This window comes from Trichoplusia ni (genome assembly GCF_003590095.1).
Source record: "Trichoplusia ni isolate ovarian cell line Hi5 chromosome 9 unlocalized genomic scaffold, tn1 tig00001390_group8, whole genome shotgun sequence".
NCBI classification, from domain to species: Eukaryota; Metazoa; Arthropoda; class Insecta; order Lepidoptera; family Noctuidae; genus Trichoplusia; species Trichoplusia ni.
The window spans coordinates 1-19,310 of NW_020799664.1; the positions used below are offsets into that span (position 1 = coordinate 1).

Here is a 19,310-nt window from a genome sequence, read left to right on the forward strand (position 1 = left end):
TAAGATCGAATTTCAGAAATAATAATGAGAGTAAAGCACTAATACTGAATACAATCTTAAATATTTTAACTGTACTATTAAATAAAACTTTACTTTCAGGTAGTATTTTCAAAATTTGGGGTAGCTGTTGGTATACCTGTTAATTTTACCTACAAATCCTTGGAAGATTTGGAGAAAGATAATATCATGGCAAGTATTATTTTATGAATATTTGATAAAAAAATATTCATATGTAATTTTATACAATGAATTATGTATATTTATAGGTAAATCAAAAACCAGTTGACTGGACATCAGAAACAGGAAAAAAATTGGCTGATGCTCTAATACTTCCAGAGAAAGTACAGGAGTTTGCAATTTGTAGAGAAATAATGATGACACAAAACAACAAAGTTATTTATGAATCAGCATATCCATTTGCATGCTTATTTTTTGCTTACAATGCTTCCTTATACCTCAACAAGAGATTGAACTTATATATGGCACCACCTCTTGCTAGAGGGGTCTTGTACTCAATAATTGGCATGTTTTCAACTGGTGTCTATTTTCTCATGAAAGATATGACTGAAGTTCATTATGAATCCGACACTGATAAGCGATTGTGTGAGTTAGGTCCTGAATATGTTGAGTATGGAAAAATATTTTATGAAAAAATATTACAGAGAAACCAAGCTCTCAGAGAATTAATGGGAGTGAAGGGGAAAAGAAGTATAGTAAACTAGGGAACGAAAATTTTGGAATCAGGCAACCCCGAATTGCGTTAATTCATAGGAAACAGTTCTTTGAAAATAAATTGAAAGAATTACAAGGTTTAACTGATCCTGAAATCGCAGAATAAGTCGCTGAGTTGTAAATGTATTTATAATTTGTTTTAGTGTTAAATGTCCAAAATAGTAAATAGTATATAATAAATGTTAAATGTTTTAAGACTGTTTTATTTACGTATGTATAACCTCACTGTTCGTATTATTTCACAATAGATAAATCAATAAATAGATTTAAAAATCTCTCATTTGTGATTTCAGTCATCATACCCTGAAATGTTTTTGATCTTTTTTATTTCCCTTTTATCAACCTCTATTCACTACAGCTATTTGTCATGAAAAATCGATTTTGGCAATAATTTATTATGGCAATATTTCGTCGAGTTGCTACTGTCAGGCAAAAGGTCAAAACTGTCACTATTCTTTCCCTTTGACTAGTTTGACTGGATAACAGAGAGTATTTCGCCAATTTGTCAATGAGCGAGTTGTGTTAGCTCTTTATTTCATTGATTTATTAAAACAGAATAGTGACAAAATTGTGATCATTGCGTTGTGTTTTATTATTTTTATATATTTTTGAATGTCTTAAAACTCTGAAATTGGCTTCATTTATTAATGTTACGTTCCTAAGTTCATAGGAAAAAGTATTGGGAGTTTACTTGAGTTCTGAAAATATAACTGCGTATAAATGAAATTGTGATCTCTTTTGAGAAATATCTCTAAACAAAATGTGCGGAGGATTCACTTGTTCTAAGAATGCGCTAATCGCGCTAAATATCCTATACGTGGTAAGTTAAATATCGAGTGAATAGTTTTTGAATATGATGTGTAACATACGGTTACATACTTGATATTTTTATGTCTTAATTAATTTATTTATTATGGCATTATATATTATTATTATGGCATCCCATATTTAAGCTAATGTAATTGTGTTCATTTTCTTAGGTAGTGGCCAGTATCCTGATATCTGTGGCGGTTTATGGACGGGCGTCTTCTCTGGTCACCAACCTTCCGATAGTGGGAGGTATCCTAGCATGTGGGGTATTCCTTATATTGATTTCGTTGCTAGGATTGGTTGGGGCTGTGAAACATCACCAGGTTATGCTCTTCTTTGTATCCTTTTAAAAAAGCAAACATTAATCATGGTATTCAGGTAATAAATCGTACTGATTTCCTTGTAAATTAAAATGATAGTCTACATTTACACAAGCTTCACAGAGCAAAGATTTTAGATAAATATCTTATCTATTTAACTTGTGAGAATGTCAAGATGTAATACTTTTTGTAGGCTAAGTTAGAAAGTACTTTGAAATGTTCTGCACATCAAGGTTTTTTAATATGCATTGTTACACAATGTAATTGTTATAGTTAAAGCTCTTTTGTTCTATAATGTATTAAATGATTTATGATACAAAACATTTTAAATGTCAAGTGACATAAAAAAAAGTAATAAACATAACAGGCTAGGGACACTTTGATTTAAAGAAACTTCTGGAAAGCTAAATTTACTAAAATATTTTTGATTCGGGTTGTTTTAATAAAAGAAGTTAATACAAATGCAACTTATGATTTATGTTAAAATGCAACAAATTGTTCTTAAAATGGCAATTAACTTCATTTATAGTAAACTTTATGAATCCTTAACTCTAATACAGTACATGGTGATTTTGTTCCTACTCTTCTTAGTTCAGTTCTCTGTGGCATGTGCCTGTCTCACAGTTAATTCTGACCAGCAGGAAATGTTGGCTCGCCAGGTGAGTCACATATTTATATTATTTTAATAACCTGTTATAATAATAACTTATAGTTAGTATAAATAACAGTGAGAATATTTGTATGTTATAAGTCTATTGTGGTCTATGTGAATGGAACCTTATTTTCTTTGTTTCATTAAAATATGTAAAATATATTATCTATTTGGTTAAATCTCCACAGTTCAATGTATTTGTTTTGTTATATGGAAAATGATTATCTTATCATTGTAGCTTAGTTAAATGTAAATAGTTTATCAGTACATTATGTCTGTGCAAATAAGCCTCATACATTATCTACAGTTTCCACATACATATTTAAAATAAAATAGGATCATGACAAAAGCCTTGTGGAATATTACTTCATTTTGATACAATTAAATGATTGAAAAGCTTCAATGCCGTCACATAAATTAATTATCAATCGGATGGTGTACACACAATAAGTTGATTGAATGATATTAACAAAAAAACATACATACATACTAACAGGTGAAACTGAGAACCTTTTCTTTTTGAAGTCAGTTAAAAATATAATTATTTTCCAGGTAGATAACAGCATTTAATAAACATTATGTCTATTACAATTTCTTTACCCCAAAAGTACCTACATAAGTTTTATAAAAATGAACCATGATTTAAATAATTAAAAAAAAACATCAAACAGGACCCTTGGTGATAATCTTCAATATTTTCTTTTGCTTACCTAGGGATGGAACAAAGTCAACATGGATGTTAAGGAAAGAGTTCAGGAAAGATTCCAGTGCTGTGGCTTCCAAAGCAGAGCACCAGAAAATGGCACAGCTGAGCATCCATCATGCCAGATTGTTGATGTAAGCCCTAATAATTGTAATATTATAACAAGGTAGACATTGTGACATCACATGGGGAAATTTCAAGATCTTCACCAATTTTGATGAGTCAACCGATAGTGTCAATTAATTAGTGTCATATTCTTTATATAAACTCAAAAAATACTGTGAAACATAGTGGCTGTGCTCCTGTGACTGATCTTAACAGAAGTAAAATATGATAGATACTAATAATATAAAATTAGCACTTGTCTTTGTCATCTACCCTGCCATATGTAATGCACTACCTTATTTATTCATTCTTTTTTTTTTGTAATTTGCAAATCATAGACCCTCTCTATTTGTTATCCAATCAGAAGGGGCCGCATTTGTAAAGTGACTACTTTATATTCCAGAAAATTTGCTGTCAGAATGTGTTTAACCCAGTTGGATGTCAATGCGAGCCGTGTATGGGGAAACTGAAGGAGACCATTGACTATGCATTCAAACTGTGTGGTGGCATTGGACTGTTTTTCAGCTTCACTGAGGTAATATATTAAATGTAATTTACATATTTAAATATCATTTTTCGCTCGATCAATAAAACTATCTACGTAGATTATGATTTTGATATACCAGCTACGTTATCAGAATAACATACGGACAGTTTTCTAATATGCGGTGACACGCTCAAACATAATGCTTTAATCTTATCAAGACGTATTTGTGAATGAACTTATCGTGTACATACGTAAATATCATTTTTGTTTCGTGTAACACTAACGAAAAGAAAAACCATTTAAATTAATATGAAGGATTTTTGTGCATGTAATAGATCATACAATTTGTAACACAACTATTTAACTTATAATTTAATTAAGGTTTTGGGATAATTTCTACAATTGAACCAGAAATCACATTAACACGAGACACATACTTTTTAGTATTTTTTCTGTACCTTTTATTGCATGTAGATCAGATACTCACCATCAGGAGCAGCATGTGTTCAATTATTCTTAATCTGATCACATCTTTGTAACATTTGTATTCTACATTTAAGGGTTTCAGATTTCCACATAAGAAGCAGCTAATTATTTGTCACTAACATGACGTGGTGATGAAGTTCTACATAATAATACCATTTCTTTCTTCTTGCATTTGTGACTAACAATCGGACAATTAATTTGCAGTTTCTGGGTGTGTGGTTGACAGTAAGATACCGTAATCAAAAGGATCCGCGAGCTAACCCCAGTGCATTTCTGTGAATGATCTGACGATGTGGATTTTAATCACTTGAGGTGGATTGGTGTTTTGCTTTGGATTGCATGCCATGTATAATGTTATCCATGTGCGCATGCCGCTTTTCATGTTTATGTTTTCATTAGGTTAGCGCTTTTAAAAATCTACCCTAACTCGTTAGCCCTTTGACATGAATAAACCTTACGTTATAAGTCATTAGTCGTTAGGTCATTATTGCAGACCATATTCTTGTCTTAACACTTAACACATGTTAGGTTACCTACAAATCAAAAGCCTACTTAATTACATGCACCGTAGTTAGTAAGTTGTTGCAGTAGTCGACTAGCAATGCTAGGCAGGTACTAGGCATAGATTAACATATTTAGAGAAGTTCGTTCAAGTTCAACATTCGGAAGCCGAAACATTTTTAGCTACCGCTTCCCAGATGCCTTGTTGACCTTTAAAGGTTATCGGGGCATCTGGCAAGCTTGGTTAACTCGCCATCTGTTACACAGACAGACAGCTTTCACTTTCGCCGACAATCCCACAAAAAATATAATTATAATAAACAGGTTGCTTTATAAGTAAAATGTTTTGACGCAGTTGATTTAAAAACGAGTTCAAGTTCTCGTTTTGTCTAATGAATCATCAATATTGGATTATACATAAATTATTTAGATAAAAAATATTTTACCAAATGAATGGTGTGTTACTAATGTTATTATATAGGCTCCCAGTTGTAATGTTGTAATGTCAGAGCATGCAATGCATGATCGTGTCAGTCTTTCAATAACCCTAGATGTTTATTACACCAAATTCCTAAATTATTTATTAACACGGAATGTGTGTACCCCTTCTACCAATTATATTTACAATAATAAAAACCGGTTATTTGTTCGTCGTAAATGTATTGCCTATTTTAAACCCTCATCTGATGGAAAACTTAAACGGTTTATTGAATTTTGAATTGCATAACATTGCTAAAGTTCAAGGCCTGTTCATATAAAAATCAATGGATTGTTAAATTTGATGAGTATTTCTTTCATATTTTGCTTATTGGTTGTATCTGAGTAGTCCTTCGAACAAAAGCGAGAATAATAGACTCTTGAACAGTTTTAACAATATTATATATTCTATTGTTTTTTAGAGCACACGTTTTATATTTATTTGCGCGCTTACATAATAAATTAGCATGTTTAGCACAAGCATGTTCTGTTTATGCAATGTTGACTTACATACTGGCTATTTACAATACAGTTTCTAACAATTATTTTTCTATATTACAGTTATTTGCAGTTTGGCTCGCCCGACGGTACCGCAACCAGCCCGACCCCAACTACAAGGAACCCCACGCTATATTCCCCGGAAGAACTACCTTTACTAACCTAATGTAGAACTAATATTCCCGCAGACTGATTTTATTGACTTTACCTATACTTTATCCTGGTGCGATACTCGATCCCTTGTGTACATTTCCAACTACAAACTGACTACAGAGTAAGTTTTAAACACCCGTGAAAATCTATTCTACATAGCACCCGCAACAACTTCTGGTAATGTTAAGCCAAATTCAAATGCCATCTTTTATTCATGTTAACTAAATTTTAATTATAGATGTGAAGGGTGTTTAGAATATCAATGTTGCCCGACTGTGTAAAAGACATCTTCCAAAATTAGTTTACTTCCTTAAAACTGAAATTTTACGGCGAATTATATGTGTAGTGATTGATATGATGTGCAAATAACTGTTATAGAACTTCTTCGACAGTAGATATTCCTGAAAAAGATGTGGTTGAATGTTTGTAATTTTCGTATAACTGTTACTGTAGTTAGTTTTAGTATAATAATCTATGTGTTTTGAAATTATGGTTCTGTACCAATTCTGTACTAAGATATGTTTCATATAGTCGCAGTATATAACTTGTGTATTTTGTTAGGTAGCCCTGTGTGTGTGTTGCGACTTGGTCTGCTAATGTTATTACTCAGTAAACACGTTGTTCATTCATTATATTCAGCCCAACAAAATCTTTATTCTTATAAAATTACTAGTGACTTAACGTCATTCGTTTGGTGAATTTATATACGTCTGAGGGCAGTAAGTTTCATATCAATTGGATGAATTCTAAATACTACAAATAAATTTTAATAATACTATTAGTAATAAATACGGCTTAATATTTTCACGAGTACGATTTATGAATTGGAGAGATGAAATATATAGTTTTAGAAAGACTTCAATTTTGGATGCTAATTATAACAGTTGTTCACAATCAATGAGGCTTAGGAACATTGTCATTGTGAGGTCGTGGGTGATCTCATTGTTTTGCATTTGTTTCTCTTAAAACAATGCCATGCTGGTATATAGCTCTATAGTAAAACTTAAGTTAAGGTACATTTCGTCTACTAGTCAGTAGTCTAATAATTTAGCATAATCTTGCTTTCAATTTATACCCAATAACGTGTGAAGCTGAAATTGGGCTTTTACGAACTGAATATGATAATAGATAGTTTTTAAGTGCTATCGTGAATTTCGAAGCCAGAACTGTACGCCCTGTTTTTAATTCCAACTTCAATAAGTTTTGTGACCTGCTTTGTTTAAACTCAATTAAGCTTTAATTAGATATTTTTTTATCATTAATTTTATTGAATATCACCAGTTCAGTTTCCCAGTCTGATTTATTTTTATATCAATTTCGACGGAAATATTTTGATAGATCATTTTATTTGATTTTTTATATTAAGTAGAATAATTGTTCGCTACCTTGTAACAATATCTTTGAATTGTTTACTATTCAAGAATTATACTTACTTATAGGTACATTACGTACTTATAAATTTTACCACATTGGAATTTCCTCTTGTGTATTGTCAGTGTAATAATATTTATCCAAATTATTCAGAATTAAAGTGTGCAAGCATGAGTTTGTATTTTATTTGTGTACATTTAATTCAATGACGCGTCTCTCCCTGCCTACTGTTGTTTATATTTACATAATTTAACTAATAGTTAGATAGTTTAACTTGTGTCTGGAGCTCAATGTAATTGCAAAAAACATTTGGCTCAGATCAGAGCAAAGCTAAAAGATATAGGTGTATACTAAGCTAGAGACAAACTACCGCATTTACGCAACGTTTGCAACGCGAACTTAGCACCAATCTAATCGCAGGGAACATGTGTAAGACTCGGTTTTTATCTCAAAGACTCATTAAGAAATTACACTATTCAAGTCACCGTCACAAGCACAAGTACATCCAGATTCACAAGCATTCATGGATCACACCAATGCCTGCCCTAAGCGACCATCATATGAGCCCGCGACGACTAAAACCACAACTACATTTTAATACGTTGACTATGAGGGAGATTTTCACTCTATATGTTCCCAATTTATATCACACAGCTCTATGAAATATCAAGGGCGTCGCCAAGGGGGGGCAGGAAGGGGCAGCTGCCCCCCCCTAGAGATTCTAAAAAACTTGCCAAATATCACGCAACCAAAGTCCTAAGTATTTGACTAGATTCGCTTGAAGTTCAAGCCTTGAACAATCATTCCCATGCGTTGAAACACGAATGAATTCACCAATTCCACTCTTAAGAGCCATTTCACAAAATGATTGCGCTCAAGTTTAGGTAAAAGAGTGCGTCATTGTCTATGTGTGCGTAGCGAATCACACGAATGCAATATAAACAGTGTAACATCAGTAACATGAGAGTCAAGACCGACGAAACAATCTTGAGCCGTTATTGTAATATGTTTTGGTAAAAATTATAGATTATGAAAAATTGAATATTTTATTTAGCGTAATGCGTTACACATTACGCTAAATAAAATAAACAAAGAAACACTGATAGGTATTATGTAAAATATTATAGCGAATGATACTTATAAAAAAATGGTTAAATAGAACACGGGGTGGATGTACAATGGGGCCGGTGTTTCCTTGTCGTCTACGTCGGATCAGATACAAAAGTGCTACCCTCTTCCATGCGGTTTAGACAGTTTCTCATTCTAAAATGCTAAAAAAATAACTATTAATTTCCGATATCTACGTATAAATCAATGTTAAATAGAAAAAAAGAGTATAAAAATAAATATATTTTACCAGACAACTGATATACCGACTTAATTATTGCAAACAATTAATAAAAAAATATATATAATTATTTTACAAAAAAAAACACATCTTAACAATATGTGAAACAAACAAAATCTAACTTACGAAAAAAAAAATACAAAGCGGATCAGAATTATGTGGTCGTAGTATAATATTCACTTTATTTCGTGAGCGCTCGTAAATCGGGACGACGGAAAAAATTGCACGGGTCCTTCCACGACGGGCGCTCGCGCCGTTCTGATCGGTACACACTTACGTTTAGTAATTTATTGTGATTTAGACTGATGTTCAAATTGATATTTTGACAAAATTTATGCAAATATTGTCAAAATAACTATAGGGTTCGATTTCTAAAGAACATAAATTATTTTGGAATAATTTTATTTTCACAATTACTTCGTATTTCAACTAAAAAACACGTTTAAAAAACAAAATAAAAGTGAAAAATTGGTCGAAGAATTTATTTTTTTACTCATTAATGGTAATAAAATTCAGGAAATCTATTTCATTAAGCGACTACAAAAATACATGTCTGACCCTGTATGTATTTTTTAAACATGGTTTAAAAAATGGTTTGGCCATGATGAGTGTGCACCGAAAACTTATACATGGAAACTTACAAGATTTTAATAATAAAGTGGTCGAGAAGTTTACAATGAATCCCCGAAAATTATATTTTAATTAACCTAATATAAACAAACAACGACCATTATAATATTAAAATCTGATAATTAAACAAAATACGCTGTACGCTGTACACTTATTCAAATTCAAACTCCTTTTTATTCTATTTTTCTAATAAATATTATTATAACTTATTTACAAGTTTTTATTGCATAGTCAAGAGCTCGTGCTCCTGTAGCTTTACACATTGGACTCTGTACTGTCACAGAATACCTACAATTCATACCTACTTTTCTCATTCATAGAGAATGAGAAAAGTATGAATTGTAGTAAGTAAAGTCAACTTGCCCCCCCCTGCGCCATCGGCTGGCGACGCCCTTGTGAAATATGGAACGATAATTTAAATTAAGTTGTATTTTGCGTCTATGACCATATTTTTTTGCCCTTTGTTGATTTTGAAATGAAACTACTTTTACGGATTTTATCGCGGTTTTAATTTTAGATTTTTGTTCCCGATATAATCCGTAAAAGTAGTTTCATTTCAATGTCTAACATTCGCGTAAACCTAAGAAACCACTTTGTTGATTTATTTAATGCTGCTTAGAAATTTTTAAAGGCTAGGATGATGATGAATGCTAATTCTAGTATGGGCTTCATTTGCAGAGTAATGCTAAAAAAATATTGTTTATTTGTTGTATAAAGTTGTATGCTTCATCCTAAGCTAATAAAGCTTTTTAAATTAAATATATGTAAGCAAGCAACACGTGAGTTCTATACAATAGGATTTTTTGTTCACAAACGTGCACAATGATCAATACTCATACCTACTCCATTTCACTGGCTCAGTTTGAAAGTTAATAGTTATAAATCTCTCATAACATACATAAATAACATGTCACGTCGTTTGTCAACGATGGACAATATAATCTACTTTACCGATTTCCATCAAATTTGCACGTGTGCAGCTTACTCGAACTTGTAAGATGGGATAGTTACATCTCCATTTAAAGTTAAAATATTATTTCATATTTTTTTAGTTATTTAAAACCTACATTTTTACTTACCACGCGCCACAATACCTTTAATGCTTAAAATACCCGTCTGCTACAAATGAAAACCTCCAATTCTGACGTTTAAGTAAATACTTAAGCTGCGAATTATGCTAATTAAATGTTGTTGTTGCTCATGCTTATTATGTAGATATGCCTAATGAAACTGCAATAGATACCATAATGATGATAGAGAATACTTTACGCAGAAGACTTCGGCAGCTAATACTTTACCCACATACGAAGTAATTAGAATTCTATTAAATTTTCTGTGGTTATAAAAATGTAGTATTTTTTGTACCAACCTAAAACTAACTCAAAGTATCTATGTGATAATCAGAACGTAAGTAAAGTAACAAAGTAGGTATTTACTTATCTTGCTATATTTTATGTTTATTTCAAAAAATAATTTACAACGTAGGTACCTATTTAAATAATGCCTTTGTTACTAAGAAGCAACATAGTAGGTAGTTAAACTTGTAACGAAAAAAATTACAATAATATTTTGAAGATTCGTGTAACCAACCAATATTACCTACATTGATTATTTTGTAGGTACTCAAGTAATTTCGTACATACAAGCAGTTATCTACGCAGTAAATTCGACATGACTAAGTATTATCCAATAATTTGATCATTTAACTCAGTTTATTTATTTTGATACACGAACTTGATAGCTAATGTGGTTACAGCTTCGTCTCTTCAATTTCTTATCGTATTTGACGAACACAAAGGTTGTAAATTGAATGCGTAACACAATTTTCAACGTCGCGTTGTTTAGGATGCAGAAAGAAGGGTTCGCCGTATCAATGTCTACGCGCAAAGCTGGCGCGCAGGCCCTTTTCACCGCCCGCCCGCACTCGCCGCCACTGGGCGGAAAACCTTCGGTAGCTGATAGCAGACAGTCGCGCACCGCCCGTTTCCACCGCTACACATCGATCGCCTCTAACACTGATTGTGTAGCATAACGTGCTCATTGTTACAGTGCTGTGCCTGAGATATTATAAAAATACAACATGTCCTTCGACAAAGATGAACTACGTGATGAGTAAGTACCGTAGTCGAGATTATTCTGTGCATGTTTCATGCTTTGCAATGACTGTCACTGGCCACAACTTAAAGTAGGTGAATCGATGAGTACATACTGTTCATCATTAAACTGATGTTTCCTTCATATCTACTGTTAACGTTAAATGTAAAGACTTTTAATGAGCACGAGGTTTAGAATGACGTCAATTCTTATTGCAATTAAGCGTAGAATAGTAAAAGATAAATAGAATTACTTGAAAGAGAAAGTTTGTGTAACTTTTAAACGTGGTATTCGTTATTTTTCACAAAGAAAATAGATTAATGTTGGTGTCATAAAACAAAAAAGGGTCTATAGATACCGTTTATGATCTTTTAGAGATTGTTGCTTCGATAAGTGCCTTAAAAGATATCTGACACAATTTTGATGAATAAATGGGTCGACCTATTCTACGTGTTACGTCTCGAATTTTGCTTGTAGTAAAGAGTTGTTTATGTAGCTATAAACAAACAATAAAAACCTGATGAAGTGTATTGTGTTGGCCTTGCTTTCTATGATTATTTCAGTAGAAATTATCTGTTGATTTTCTGTACATGTAAAGTCTAATAAAAGACAGATTGCTTCTTCATAATCTAGTAATCAAACAAATAATGTTATTTTAGATAATAGACAACAAATCATAACGCTTCTCAACCACGTAACATTGATTCATGCATACGTCTATATTTGTAAACTATTTTTTTATAACTTCTTTTTCTTTTCGTTATTTTGGCATCCAAGCAATTTCATGTAAGTATTAATTTTCTAATAAGTATAAAACTTGGCTATTCTTACCCGCTATTTTAGTGCTAATTTGTGTACTTACATTATGTTCAATTGACTATGTACTTATACCTCTCGTTAGCTATGATGTTCGCTAACTATAAGGCTCTATAGTGATAGTCTGACGATTGTCAGCTGCCAGAAGACAAGATATCGATGTCTTATTAGCTGCTACGTAGTAAGCTACAACGGACTCTAGGCATTTACTATTGAAGATAGTGGTGGTGTCGTATTTACTGCATTTTACGTAGAGTAACGTAGCAGGTGTAATTTACAATTTTTGAGATCAAGAGGGGGCTCTACGTCAAATTCATCAAACTGTATGTTGATAGTAAAGTAGAAATCGAATAGTTATATGGATCTCCTAATTGTGCACATGTATTTTGCGCCTAATATAGTTTTTAAATGCGTCTTATGTTTGAGTTAATACAAAATATTGCTTCATTCTTTATGCGTGATAAATAATGAAACAATATTTTTTATTTACTCTTCTTATCAAATATTTTAAATATTAGCTGTTAAAATATGATCATTTATTTTCTGTTCCCCAATTTAACTCAAATTTATCCGAGAAGAGTCCTGGTAGACCGAAGCGTTCCCTAAACCTCAAGGCCCCAATTCAGCTATTTATAATTCGACGATGAATCAATGAAAATTGTATTAAAATGACATTATTCGTATTTTCCTAAGCTAAATCCCTCTCCCACTGCCATCAAAATAAACAATTAACATGTAGAGATTGTATTGTAGAGCAAGAATTAAGCTAATACTCCACATAATTACCGATACCACGTATTGGTAGTATTATATATAGTTACAAAGGGTCAATCCGAGATCTAACTGCACCAAGCAACACGGAGGCTTAACCTCACTGATTGAATGCTCTGTGCGGTAACGATAAGCCTCTTACGTTAGTAATACTTTCTCGTATTATTCTATAATACCAGCGTAACCTATAATCAACCTATATATCCAATTACCCGAGTGCAACTCTACACTCTAGGAGCACAATATAACTTGGTATAAAGTTGTCATCAGATATAATTCGCTCTATAGCATGACTTCCGTGAACCATTTATTGAACGCGTTCAACACAATTCCTTTACTAGGCAGAAATAAAGCCGCGGTAGATGTGACATAAAATATGATTCATTATACATTGAAGCATTGCTTTGTGAGCACACGTAGTTACATTAGGACTGTATTCAATGTAACGCTTGTTTGGGGCAAAGGTTTTAGATCACGCAATTCTGAATCGTAAAGTAACGTAATAAAAGTTTTTGTGGATTTGCAGACCGCTTTATGAGAACCGTCCAGTACACTATTCGCCTTTGGAAAGTTAATCAAACAATACGCTGCATTCGCTCAGTGCCACTCGCGTTATACTCTGGCGGAATATAATTTATTAAAAAGGTTATTTACCAAATTGTGTTGTGTTAATAACAGGAAAGTGTTCAATAAGGTAAGTCGATTAATTTATTATTAGAAACTATTTTGTAAGATTTATTTTATCTTTATTTAATAATAAGAATTAAACCAACCAAATCACAATTATTTCAGTAAGTCGAAAAAAAAATTTAATACTTTTGCGTCATCCATATTTTGTCAATTTTATACAACAATTTAGTAGAGTTTAAAAAATGATTTAAGTAACCGATTTTTAGATGAAAAATTATTAGTTAATATCTACTACCTTGTACATTTACAAGCCCTAAACATTCCAAAGTTAATTCCTTTGCCTGATTATAGGTACAGTTTACGCAACTTCGACTAGTTAGCAACCTTGATAAATGTTTGCAAACAGATTGTATCAGCGTTGTTTATTACTGTACCTCTAAAAAATACATCTCGCGATAACCTTTGATATAACGTAACACCATCTATTATGTTGATGTTGTTTTATGAACTGAAACGTGATGACATTGACTGACTTAACATGTTTTCGTAATAAGGCACTAAAAAGTACCGATAATCTACTCTCGATTCGGATTGCTTTTGTTTTAGTTACTTATATTAAAATACGTTAACAGTTTTTTTTAAATAACATGATACCTACACCCTTTGTTTTTTATTAAGGTTGATAGATCTATAACAACAACGCCATGCCTTGCAACTGTGAGGCTGAATTGACGACCGAATCGCCAAAACATCAAAACGGATGCGAGATGAATTCTCGACGTGCTTCAGGTCACCAGACGAACAATCATCATCGGCACCAGAACGGCGACTCTGAAGAAGCAGTCGATATAGAGACTGTTAGGTTGATATTCTTTTTCTTTAAAATCTGATGATTACTTAATGAAGACTCTGCGTCTTGTAGAGTACGGCTCGTTCACCAGCTGCAATAATCTTACTTTTAGGGTCATTCGTGGGCCTCAGGTTTTCTGAAAAATGTATAATATGAAATACAGCCATGTAAGTTTAACCAGTTTAACATAGCTTGGGCAAGGCGATGCTGAAGACGGAGAACAGAAACGAATGAAAATAAAAGTGTTAACAATTTTAATTAAACTTCTTTTTCTTATTTTTATGTAAATGGAAGCCTATTTAAGCATTAAGTAAGCCGCGATTCCTCGAGGGATTCCTAAGCTAACAATTTTATAAAACTACGAATTCAAATAAACGAGAAAATAGCTCGGAAGTTTAATTTTTGTGTCCGATTTAAACTAGGTCGGTTGCGGTCGGGACTTCATTTCGTAATCGTATACGAGTTAGTTGTATTGTACTTTAAAAGCAAATAAAGAAATGTTTATTCGGGGTGAATATTTTAGTCAGGTAGATTTGTATAGCAGGTAAGTAAAGTGTGTGACAAAAACAGAAAATGCCGTGACTGACGTATGAATTAAATGGGTTTCGTAATAAAACGAACGAGTATTGTGTAAATATGATATTGAATGTGCATATTTTATAATAGACCTCTTATTCTCGACCTTTTCTCAACAGGTACCCCGATGGCACGGTACGCCTACGGAACCCTAACATCGAGTTAATGGACCAAGACATTTTATATCACTTGGCACTTGGCAGTGGATCCCACGATCTTGTTGAGATGTTCGGTGATGTGAAGGTAAACCTATTATACTACTTTTACATCCATTTCTTTTCATAAAATCTTTACCTTACTTCTTTTACAAAAGTATGACTAAAAGGTGCGAGAAGTAATGGTTGGAATCTGTCGTTCCTCAACCACGGAGATTGAATTTTGAAGGCTTGTCTTCTTAATGAAATATTGCAGTTTTATTTAAATTGATTTGACATTTGCAACCATGCTACGAAGTTAATTGCTGACCATTCACTTGAAGAAAAATGTCATTGAACATGACTTAAACGATAGTTCAAAAGCGCAATTAAACCTTTGTAAAACGCTACTCCGAATTTTCCAATCTACCGAAACTAATTTAGACAAATTATGCTGGAAATTATTAGTTCAGTTTTTTTAAACCCTGAAAAGTTCTCATGGACATTCTCTACAGTGATCTGTGATATAAGCAAAGGATGATGCACTCCGCCTGGTACATCATCCTTCGCTAATATCACAGATCACTAAAACTACACGCCAATTACCGAGAACAATGATCACTCTACCTTGGCAAACTTTTTTGTATGTCCTCATGAATTCATGTGCCTTTAATAGTGCTCTCGTTTTTTTGCCAGTTCGTTTGCCTGGGAGGTACACCGAAGAGGATGGAGCAGTTCGCGTACACGATCATGGCGGAGATCGGCCACAAGCTGCCATGCGGTACGACGCTGCACGATATTAGCCAGTTCTCCTACAGATACTCAATGTACAAAGTGGGACCGGTCCTCTGTATAAGTGTAAGTATTTTCGACATAAAATTTTCTATTCAGATATACTTGACATACATATATAACTATAAATTGCTTGTTTATAAAGTGAGATAATAAAAGAGAAATTGAAACAAAACTGATATCAAATTTGTAATTTATGCCACTCAGAAACTAACCTAACTTAATCAAAAACTAATTGAATATTGTTGTGAGTCTAAGCTTAATTAGTAGTTAATGAGTTTACCTAACCTTCACAACCTGCTTAGTTACTGGCAAGCGTGATTAGTAAACAGAGTTATGATCTTAGATTGAGTTACTATAGAGCAGTTGTTAATCACGTGCGTAATGCCTCGTGACCTGACTCTTACGATATAAGTGAAAGATAGGGGTGCTTCCTCTATTAGTCCTACTAATATATAAAATGGCGAAAGTTTGTATGTATGAATGTATGCATGTTTGTTACTCTTTCATGCAAAAAGCAGTGAACGAATTTGAAAATAATTGGTACATAGATAGTTTACATAGATTAACACATAGGTATTAAGAAGAAGTTTTGATCCCGATTTTATGTTCTCGTGGAATCATTTTCGATTTGTATCCAGATCTCAAGTGATATTTTTTTCTATACTTTCATATTTGGTATCTGCCTACTGATTAAAAAAACGTAGACGGCGTTTTTTTGAATCGGTTGCCACATTTGCATCGGTGCGTGCACTCAGGCCAGCAGTATTTATTTCAGTTGCAAGTAGCGTTGCCAGGCGCCCGGATAAAGCCGGACATAGTTAGGCTTTTTGATTGCATGTCCGGCTAAAATAAACGGTGTCCGTCTTGTCCGGCTTTTGTAAGGCTTTTTACGATAAGTAAAATGAAGTTTGAAGTTTTTTTTAGTTAAAAATGTCTTATTTGTTCATAAATGTTTAATTATCTAGAATTTAATTTTATTGTGCAACTCAAAGAGAAAAAGTTTTTATTTTAATAATCAAAGGGGCTTGATTTTACATAAAAAAAAATATTGTACCTAAATCCTCAATAATATAGGGTGTCCGGCTTTTTTTACCAAATGTCCGGCCAAACTGGCTGGTCTGTCCGGCTATTGGGTTTGGCGACCTGGCAACGCTAGTTGCAAGGCAAGGGTTTCGTAACAAGCTAATATGTAGAAATCCCACGAGTATCATCGCCTTTGCAATTGATTTGTGGCACGTAACTACATATACTAATATAAGTGAAAAACTATGCTACATTAATACTTTTACATAGTACTAATCGTAAATGACTAAAACGAATTTAAATATTTACATCCAATTGATTAAATAATGTCATCACATCAATTGCAAACTATTTCTCGTATAAACAAACGGTCCTTATCATGCAGTGAAAATAATGTGACAGCAACCTTGGACGTTAATGGGTTGTGTCAATTGCAGCAATTTTCAATTGAGACAAATTACTGGCATGGCTTGAAGCCCTTGCACGTGTACGGAATGCATCGGTGATTGGATCCATTGAAGAAGGCGGAGTTATCTGGATTGATCTAGATTACAGTCGTGATAAACATGGAGTTAAACGCCTCTTAGGGATTACTTTTTCTTGCTTTGTAGCCTACATCTGTTAAACGTTTGAGCACTATAAGAGTCACTGGTGATTGACAAACTATTTTTTTTTTCTTAGCTGCAATCGCAGAAATTTACCGATCACAGGTTAAGCTATGCTTGACATGGTCGGGCCGTGGGTGGGTGACCATGTATGTCGTAAAGAGTTCTTCCGTGTTTCGGAAAACACATTAAAAAAAAACAATATGAGAAGTTGCTACAAATCGATAGTACTAATAATAACGAGGTGTTTCGGACAAAAAATTAAGTAACGTCAATCAAAGAACATTTTTCATGCATCACACAAAAATATGAATGGATATTGTTACCCAAATATTTACTTGGGATAATAATGATGTTATCGAAGTTCATTCAAAGTTTTATCTGCTTGCGTGCACAGTTTGTGATCGATCACGTGCGTGACATATTACTTTTATCTAACAGAGAAATATAATAAAGAATTTGACAGAATTAAGTTAGGAGGCTGTGTAAGGGCTGTAGGATTTGACCCTTAAATTGTGCTTGATGCCTTTAGGTCTTTAATGGATTGACGATGCTCAATACTTTATTGATTCCATAATGTAGTTACAGGTGGTAATTTTAAGTACAATGATCAATTATGGACCCCGTAGGGCACAGCATTATGGTAGGAGAGAGGAATAGCTCTGTTTTATTATGTTTGATGTTTGATTGAGGAATGTTATATGACTTGGGATACTGATAAGTTATTTACTAAAAATATTGATTTAAAGAGTTGGTATAGTATGATTAGTTGTGACATGGAGATCAAATATACGATCAACTGGTAGAAGTCCTATGAGAAAAGTGTTCAGAACCTGTATGAAAAGATAGTGCTCTTGATTTTCAATCATTATATCAAACTTGTAGAAACTGTGTGGCTCTTCTTTGTTGGAATGGTTTTTAATTTATGAAAAATGAAAAAAAAAACAATAGTAAAATCATATACAGAAATCGTCTGCATCGAAATCATTTTTAACTAATTATTTTTCTTTTCTGCAGCACGGCATGGGCATACCCTCCGTAGGGATCTTGTTGCATGAGGTCATAAAGCTCATGTACCACGCCAAGGTGAGGGACCCCGTATTCTTCAGGATCGGCACTTGCGGTGGCATCGGCTTCGAAGGCGGCAACGTCATCATCTCGGAAGAGGCTGTTGATGGTAACTTAAGGAACATTTACGAACTGGTAAGTATATGAGCCAAAATAAGAGCATTTAGTGTAAAATATTACAAGTAAACTTTCTCTTGATAGTTACAGTTAGACACATTACTAGTAAGCCGTTATTGTTTTAAGAACTGCATGAGTGAAATAAAATGCATTACGGTTTTCACTTTGGGCATACATATACCGTGGCATGACAGGAAAACTTGTTTATAATTTATTGTAACAGATTGACGGGCTTCCCCTAAACTGCAACATACGTCATAATACTAGGCTTTTACCTCTGTTTATTTATAAACAAAGCTTGGTATACATGTTAATCGACACGTAGACCAATGTACCATAAAGGAGTAACACCTTCCTCCTTCTTCCTGCCGTTTGATTGCAAGGATGGCCGAGAGGTTGAGGTCACCACGCCAAAAACACTGTGAGCGATGTGTCGCGGGTTCGATCCTCGCATTAGGACAAGCGTTTTTTATCCACGATAATTGTGTGTCGCAAAATCCCTGCGACTCAACGATTCAATAAGAAAATACTACTTTTAGAGAAGCTGTAGCTAACTGA

At 33.3% G+C, this 19,310-nt stretch overlaps 2 protein-coding genes and 1 pseudogene across 3 annotated transcripts; all 3 read left to right on the forward strand.

Moving 5' to 3' along the window:
- Positions 1–99: 99 nt before the first annotated feature.
- Positions 100–924, forward strand: LOC113506297 (transmembrane protein 177-like; the record flags this gene model as incomplete). The annotated part of the gene is given in 3 exon segments (XM_026889137.1): positions 100–189; positions 267–690; positions 693–924. Coding segments are annotated over 3 exon segments (660 nt in total), but the record flags the coding sequence as incomplete, so codon positions are not given.
- A 270-nt stretch (positions 925–1,194) lies between these two features.
- Positions 1,195–6,437, forward strand: LOC113506296 (annotated as a pseudogene).
- A 4,499-nt stretch (positions 6,438–10,936) lies between these two features.
- LOC113506298 (uridine phosphorylase 1-like) lies at positions 10,937–19,188 on the forward strand. 2 transcript variants are annotated; one of them, XM_026889139.1, is made up of 5 exons: positions 13,344–13,648; positions 14,263–14,446; positions 15,130–15,253; positions 15,841–16,002; positions 18,585–19,180. In XM_026889139.1, exons 2-5 carry the CDS (start codon positions 14,289–14,291, stop codon positions 18,780–18,782), a joined length of 642 nt encoding a protein of 213 aa, XP_026744940.1. In that variant the 5' UTR covers positions 13,344–13,648; positions 14,263–14,288; the 3' UTR covers positions 18,783–19,180. The 2 variants fall into 2 exon arrangements, with proteins under 2 accessions (XP_026744941.1, XP_026744940.1); XM_026889140.1 differs by lacking the exons at positions 13,344–13,648; positions 14,263–14,446 and adding an exon at positions 10,937–11,385 and having other exon boundaries at positions 18,585–19,188.
- The last annotated feature ends 122 nt before the right edge of the window (positions 19,189–19,310 follow it).